This window comes from Sciurus carolinensis, chromosome 5 (genome assembly GCF_902686445.1).
Source record: "Sciurus carolinensis chromosome 5, mSciCar1.2, whole genome shotgun sequence".
Taxonomy (NCBI): Eukaryota; Metazoa; Chordata; class Mammalia; order Rodentia; family Sciuridae; genus Sciurus; species Sciurus carolinensis.
In genome coordinates this window covers 24108544-24116707 of record NC_062217.1, presented here as the reverse complement: position 1 = coordinate 24116707, position 8164 = coordinate 24108544, and the positions used below count along the sequence as shown (strand labels likewise).

General features: G+C 45.1%; 1 protein-coding gene across 1 annotated transcript; it reads right to left on the bottom strand.

Annotated features, from left to right (window-relative positions):
• Positions 1 to 3295: 3295 nt before the first annotated feature.
• Positions 3296 to 6022, bottom strand: Rasl11a (RAS like family 11 member A). Its single transcript, XM_047553459.1, has 4 exons — positions 5713 to 6022; positions 5239 to 5295; positions 5061 to 5140; positions 3296 to 4008 (listed from the first exon to the last, which is right to left on the bottom strand). The coding sequence occupies exons 1-4, from the start codon at positions 5834 to 5836 to the stop codon at positions 3541 to 3543; spliced, it is 729 nt and encodes a 242-aa protein (XP_047409415.1). The 5' UTR covers positions 5837 to 6022; the 3' UTR covers positions 3296 to 3540.
• Positions 6023 to 8164: the final 2142 nt, after the last annotated feature.

The window sequence follows — 8164 nt, the reverse complement described above, 5'->3', positions numbered from 1 at the left end:
GCCCCTCAATTGATGAATGGATAAAGAAACTGTGATATATATATATACCATGGAATATTACTCAGCCATAAAGAATAATAAAATTATGGCATTTGCAGGCAAATGGATGCAGTTGGAGAATATCATGCTAAGTGAGTTAAGCCAATCTCAGAAAAACCAAAGGACGAATGATCTCACTGATAAGCAGATGATGACACTTATAGGGGGTGGGAAGGGGGCAAGAATGGAGGAAGGAGGGACTCTATAGAGGGATAAGAGGGGTGGGAGGGTTGGGGGGGAGAAAAAAAATAACAGAATGAATCAAAAACTATTACCCTAGGTAAATGTATGATTATACAAATGATATGCCTCTACTTCATGTACAAACAGAGAAGCAAGATGTATCCCATTCATTTACAATAAAAATGAACTAAAAAATAAATAAATAAATAAATAAATAAATAAAAGATAATAGAATCCCCCAAAAATAATTTTTAAGTATTTTGACACTCTTTTAGACATATTATTTAATATTTTAAAAATTCTTTTTGTGCCATTTCGTATAGGTGAATGCCCCTCAATATCATAGGTATGGACAGAGGTGTCATTGGATGGGAAGGACAGCCTTTCTGTCACTGCTAGTGAAGAGTTTTTACTCAAAAACCCTAGTGTCTTCATTCTGCAAAGTAATAATTTATTTCACTGTAATCTCCTATGTCCTTTAGCACCAAGAAATAGTTCATTTATTTATTCATCATGTTTACTGAAAAATGACCACTCTGTTCATAAGACCTGGACTAGAAATTGGGAATACAAAGTCATAAAATGAAGTTATTGCTCTCTAGGGGTGCTCCCTATGTGGGGTAACAAATAACTATGTGACATATCAGGTTATAAGGCAAATGCAGAAACAGAGGGACACTCAGAGAAGGCATCCTAGAGCTGAATCTAGCATGTGACTTGAGTCTTGGAAGATGAGGTAGCCAGACCTAAGGTGTAGAACAGGGGAAAAAAATGTGTTTGTGTGTGGCAGAGGGATAGTTTATGCCAAGGCAGGAGATGTGAAAGAGATTGGTACATACTGAGAAAGGAAGGCAGTTCTGTTGGGAAGGAGGGTCAGTTGGGTGTGTGTGCTTTAGAGAGGAGATGATGAAGCTAGAGGTGATGACAATTCTGGTGCCATGTCTCATTTGTATTTTATCTAGTAAAGAAGGGAAGCCAGCTGAGCTTTTTTCAATCATGGAAATAAAATGATTAGGGTTGATGTAAGTAAGGTTGTTCTGGTGTGAAGAAAGAATTGGAGGGCCTGTAATCTTAGTGGCTCAGGAGGCTGAGGCAGGAGGATTCCAAGTTCAAAGTCAGCCTCAGCAACTTAAAGAGACCGTAAGTAACTCAGGGAGATCCTGTCTCTAAATAAAATACAAAAAAAAGGGCTGGGGATGTGACTTGGTGGTTAAGTAGCCCTGGATTGAATACCCAGTACCAAAAAAAGAAAAAAAGAATGGAGGAATGTCATGCTGGAGGCCAAGACAACAGAGCTTTGCTTAGCCACTTGCCTCCCAGTCTAGACAAGAGCTGTAAAGACCTGTATTAAGGCAGAGCAGCCCTTAGAGGAAAACAGGAGAGAGAACTGATGGAACTGGAGCCCTATAGGATGTGAGGGTGATATATAGCTTTGGAATGATTCCAAACATACACAGCTTGCTGTGCAATGTCTTCATTTTGGAGTATAGTCCCTTGTCTTTGATAGTGCATCATCATACCAGAATCCATATGGGAGAATTTGGAGGGAACTCCCTTTCCTGGGGAACGTTACATTCTACCTTGTCAGACACCATATGCAAGTTACTGTCCTAGTTACTGACCTCAATCACTGGACTTCAAAATACACATACTCAAGAGTTTGACTCACAATGGCAAGGCTACAGTCTGCAGGCCGCTTCTCTGAAAACCTGGGGCTCAGGCTGTAATAGGGTGACACCCTTTAACCTTGGAGCGAATCCCCAAAGCTTTGCCCACTGCTGTGGTTTGGATATGAGGGTCCCATTGAAAGCTCCTGTATCAATTCAGAAATATTCAGAGGAGAAAAGGTTAGAGTATGACACCTGTAACCTGATCAGTCCGAGTTCTAATGGACTAGCTGCTAACTGCAGGCAGGCGAGGTGTGGCTGGAGGAGGTGGGTCACTAAGGACATGTCCGGAAAGGGTGCATTTTCTCCTGGCCCCTTCCCCTTACTGTCTCTGCTTCCTGACCCTGAATAAACAGAGATGTGCTCCTCCACCACACTATGCTGCCATGACTTTCTGCTCGCCTAGGCCCCAGAGAAATGGAGTCAGCCCACCATGGACTAAACCCTTGAAACCATGAGCCAAATAAACTTCACCTCCTCTACGTTGTTCTTATGCAGTATTTTGGTCACAGTGAGGAAAACCTAACACACTCACAAACACCTGCTCCTCCCTCTGGCATCGAGGGACCTCACATGTCTCCACTCCAGGGGTCAAACTAGCTCTTCTGGAAAATTGAATATAGACACACATCTGGGGTGTAGTTCAGTGGTAGAATGCAAGGCCCTGGATTCAATCCCATTACCCTCCTCTGAAAAAAGGTACACCTCAAACTTTAATTAGACTTTCCTTTCCATACAGGCCTATTTCCATTCTAATCGAGCAGTGGGACTTCAACAATTTTGTCGCTCACTCACTGTGAATTAATATACCTCATCTATGGAGTGTGTTCCTTGGGAGGTTAGTTCACATTATTCTCTTAAGCACTGTGAACCTAAGAAGAATTTTATTTGGATGGAATAAACTGTAATTCATGAAATCATCCTTTGATCATTCCCACCATATTCAACAGAGGGTCAAGGAGACAGGAAGGGAAGGAAAATTTCAAGTCAACTCCTGGGTGGTAAGGCTCACTTACTGACATAAGGAATTCTGGAAAAGGGTTTTTTATGGTTGTTTTTCCTTTTTAAAATATGGGTAGAAAGACTGTACTTGTCTTTGCACCAATAAATAATAATATTCATGATTTGTAACTTTTTAGCAACAGTTCACAATGTACCCCTTCCTGTGAAAATCACAGTGTCAATTTCATGACTGTGGGAAAGTGCCCTAATTAAAGATATCCTGCAGATATTCAAATCCCTTTCCTCCTCCACATACTTTCTTTCTCCCACAGCAGACTCCCTCTACGTAACCCACTCCCTACTGCAAGACACCAATCAGAGTTCAAACTCAAGGCAAGCACTGAGCAGTTCTGGGCTCTGGTGCAAGTATGGTTTCTATAAAAAGACATTTTGAAAACAAGGAGCAATGTTGCCATTTTGCCTTTAATGGAAAAGTGGCTGCAGTTACAATAAAAAAATCTTTTATTAAAAAAAAAATCTACCCAACTTCTAGGCATTCAGTTTGAATTTTTAGTAACACACATACACTTGGAAACCAATAAAGTTTTTATAAAAATAAACTCTGAAAATGTGATTAAAAAGGGAGAGGCCCAGTCTTTGCAGCTGCATGAATGCAGCATAAAAAGGACATCAGTCTGTCTGAGATGGTTCACCCCAAGGTGGAGGGGGCTTTTACTTTGGAAGACAGAGCCTGCTTGAAGCGTCTCTTCAGGTCCTGCATGTTGGGAGAGCGTGGCCGGGGGATGATGGAGGCCCTTCTCCGCTCCCCACTGAGGCTGTGCAGCTTGCTCACTTCTTTGCAAAGATGCTGAAACACATCACAGACGTCTTCATAGTTTTCACTAGTGGAAATTTCAAGGAATAGGCTGCCCAGCTCGTTGGCTAGCTGAATACCATCATGCGTTTGTACCTGCCGGGCATGCAGAAGGTCCCCTTTATTGCCCACAATGATGACAGGGGCTTTAGAGTCAGGATGGACCTTCCGGATGTGCTGATAAAGGGGCCGGATGAACTGGTAGCTGTCATAGTCTGTGATGGAGTAGACAAGCAGAAAGCCCTCGGCCCACTGCATGCACTTGGATAGAGAATCCATGGCCTGGCTGAGGTTGTCTTGGGCCTGAGAAAGATCAAAATGAGATCAGTCAAGGAAGCCCTCGATGAGAGGCAAGCTCAAATCTAACATCAAAGTAACCCTTAAAGAAACACTGGGAAAAGAAAAACACTAAATATAGTTTTCGGGTTCTACCCAGCTTCTGCTGAAGGAGACTTTTGATAGGGAGAGTGCAAATTCTTAAACTCCCTGCCTGGATTATTTTATTTACTGATATCCATGAGATATTTTTAAACCCTCTGCTTGACAGGCAGGCTCTGGTGAACCCTGGCTGACTGAAGAATTACTTCAAACCAGAATGGCTCAATTTTTAGAGAACTAATTCTTAATAAACAAAACTTTGAAAACAAGCCAATATAAATATCTATTCCTAAACCTTTAAAAATATTTTTAGCAAGCAACTTCTTGAGAATGTTACAGAAACAAATCCTCTTTGGGTTCTTCCACAAGACCTCTCCTCCCTAGAAGGGATTAGCAATTAGTAACTTGTTAGTTAAGTTACATTCCAGAACTGGCCAAGGGGTTATCTGATTGCAATTACTGACTTGGGAGAACAGCCAGTAACAGAAGCACTCCAGAAAAACTTGCTAGGGGAGAAGATCCTTTCCCACCAGAATCCCACCATTTTATGTTTTATTTTGTTTTGTGTGGTGCTAGGGATTGAACACAGGACCTTGCACATGGTAAGCACATGCTTTACCACTGAGCTACCCCCTGAGACTGGGTTTACTTTTTTAATTGTTTCATGGTTGAACTCTGACACAGGTAGACCCACGTAACTAGTGATGGTCTGCCAGGGCAGCAAAGAGAAGTGTCAGGTAGCTAAGAGGAAGCTGCTTTTACCCAACCTTACCTTGTAGGGCTTCTAACACTGCAATTCCCAGTCCCACCTGTAGACTACTGACTCCCATTGTTTAAATGTATACCTTCAGGCATGTCACTCAGGACCCAGAGCCCAGTGTCTGGCCTATATGCCGGTCTTCCCGCCCATGCCCTATTCCCAGCCCCCACCCCAGAATGTTCTAGGAGGGGCGCTTTTTGTTCCTGGCTGTCTTTACCTGGATGCCCCCAGGAGTGTCCTGGATCTGCAGGGATAGCTGGTCTCCCTCCACATAGACGAGTCGTGAATACAATTTGCCTGGAGAAGGAGGGAGAGTTTGCTTTTAAATTCCCACACTAGGATCAGGAAAAAGAAACATGAGGGCACAAAAATATTGATTATGAAATTACTCTAACCTGTATTCGGCTCATAGTCGCCAATGAATCTCTTGGTCAGGAAGCGTACAATCATTGCTGAAAAGGAAATGGACAAATCAGTTCAAAGAGTAGGATAAGATGGTCAAATCTGGGCACTCCCGGGAACTGAAGGCAGCGATGGGCCTCTGAGCAGCATGCACTCCCTACATCCCAAGGTTCTGCAAAACCCAAGGTGCCATGGGTTGGCCTCCCTCAGCTTTTATAAAGGGATATACTGGAGGGACACTTCGTCGGCAACCCCATTTTCGAACAGGCGCCCACCCTAGCGAAAGTCTAGGAGTATGTGCCCGGAAGAAGTAGGCGGGCGTGAAGGGGCCGGGCTGAAGGGAGACCCCCCCCCCCCAGCACTTAAACAACCAGATTCATCCGGTCCCCTGCCCTCCTGCCTCCACCAAAGCTCCCTCTATCCGCAGGGCCTCCAGTTGTCACTGCACGGGTCCCCGCCACACTCACCGCTCTTGCCTACACGCCCGGCTCCCAACACCGCTAGCTTGATGTCTTTGGGTAGGAGGTAGTCGGAGGACGACTCCGGAATGGGCGCGAGCAGAAAGTGCCCCGACATGCTGAGCGATCGCATAGAGCGCGTCCCGCCGTGGAGCCCGCAAGCCGAGCGGACCTGCCTCGACCGCACCTGGAACCCGCTCGCAAGCCGAGAGCGCGGGAACAGCGGGCGCCAGGGCTGTGGCCGATGCCAGCCGAGCTGTCAAGTTCCGCAGCTTTAAAAGCGCTTGGTTTGCGGGGGAGCTCGGTGGCCGCCTCCAGCTCCTCCTATTCCCCGCCCTTTCCCGTAGCGAGCCGGGGCGGGAGCAGGGGGATCCGAGGGGACCGTCACCGCTGGTGTGCGCACCATTTCGCTGTTTGACGCGTTGTGCCAGGGACGCTGCGCGGTTTCAGGCTCACTAACCCTGGAAATACGGCCATCCATCCATAGAGCTCCACCATCCTGGGTTCAGGCTGTGCCTATGCAAGCCCGCTGACTCCCTCTGCCCCACGGTGGCCAGTTTGGGTCACTAGCTCTGTGGGTCAATCTGAGATTAGAGCTGATGGAGGAAAGAAAAAGGAAAAGTGCAAATCGGTCGGATGTTTCTGCAACAATGGAAGGGATAGACTCCTGTGGAATGTTGCTCTTTTTATTTTCAAAAGGTGCTGAGGGGTGACATAAATCTGGAAAAAGGGAGGGAGGAGGCAAAGCCCTAAATAAGTATCCATGAAGATAATGGCAGTCACTTACATGTTAAGTCCCCTTGGGGGCAGTCGTTTGCAGCTCAGCTTCCAAACCCTGGCAGCCCCTTCCCTGCTGGCACAAGGTGAATTGACTCATTGGTAAACAATGAGCATTCCACCTGCTGAGAGCTCCAGTTTGGACTAATTCTCCATCATTAATTCTGTTTATGCCCTTGAGTCATGCATTTACTTCATTGTTCAAGCATTTACTTCTAGGTACATGGTGGAGTTTAGAGAGGGGGTGGGAGAAAGGGAGGAAGAGGTCACAAGAGAAAAAAATGCCCTGGTTCTTGGAATTCAGGAGCCCACCATAGTAAGGCAAAAGCCTAAAAAAGACCTCGTGCTTTGGTCTCCTGCTTCAAACTCATCTGTCCAACTGCCTATTAGCCCAACCCTATTCATTCCCTTGCTTTAGCCTGGCTTTATCAGTTTTTGCTGTGTGACAAACCACACAAAATTGAATAGCATAGGACAACGATCACTGCTAATTACTCACAAGGTTATAGGTCCTTGGGTGGGTCATTTAATCCAAGCCAGGCTTGGATTTTTGGCTGCACTAGCAGAGTTCTTGATCTTGGGAGAGGGAGAGAGCTGACCGCTGTGCTCTGGCATCACTCAGGTCTGACGGTTGACTATAGGCTGTAATCTGGGAGGGGCAATGACAAAATCACCGTCTCATCATCCAGCAGTTTGGCGGTTTTATTCTCATGATGGCTGAGCAGAGTCCCAACAGAGTGAGTCGAAGCAGACAAGACCTCTTGAAGACTAGGCTCCAAGACAGAAGGAACTACTTCTGTTACCTTCTGCCCGCCAAAATAAGTCATGAGGTCAGTACAAATTCAAGGAGTGAGGAAATATACCCCACACCTTTATGGAAGGAGCAGCAAAGTTGCATTTGAAATAGCTAGGGCAGAAAGCAATAGAGAACAGAGTCCATTTTTGGCACTAAACATGCTGATGAATGTGTCTTCATGCACCCAGCAGCCCAAGAAGGACCTGTGAGCTGTCCTTGACCCCAACCCCCATATCATTGGTTAATCACTATGTTCCATCATTTCTACTGCCTATCTTTCTTGCTATCTCTTTTCCATCTTTATTGCACTTCTTATTGCTCAGCTGAAGAATCCTGAGTAATCATGAAGTAGACAAGAATAAATGGCAACTCTATTTACTTGTTGGAGAGGCTTTCTCTGATCACTGCCATCATCCTCACCCCTATCTTGCAATTAGTTACTCACTCTCAGAGCATCCTTGGCAGCACTGATCACAACTGTCATTACTTTCTGGTGGAATATTTGTTTCGTGTCTGTCTTTTGAGGGCAATAACCTGAGCTTACTTCTATCTCTAGTACCCAGCATGTAGTGGTACCTGGGACTTGCAATGATCTCAATAAATGCTTGTTCACTGGCTGACTTTCTGAATAAATAAATGGATGAATGGTGGCTTCACTGTATGAACTGGAAAAGACAGAGGTCATACTTATGACCATTATCCCTTGCATTTTTGAGCTATCTGCTCTCAGGAGGAAGTGTCCCAAGAAACATCTGAGACAAACTGCCCTATTTAAGTTGTACTCACTTTTGGCTATTCATAAGGCAATCTTCTTCCATTATACTTCAATTTAATAGGAAAGACCTCAAATAGGGCACCTTCCTCCTGACAGAGGAAGAGGCACTAAAA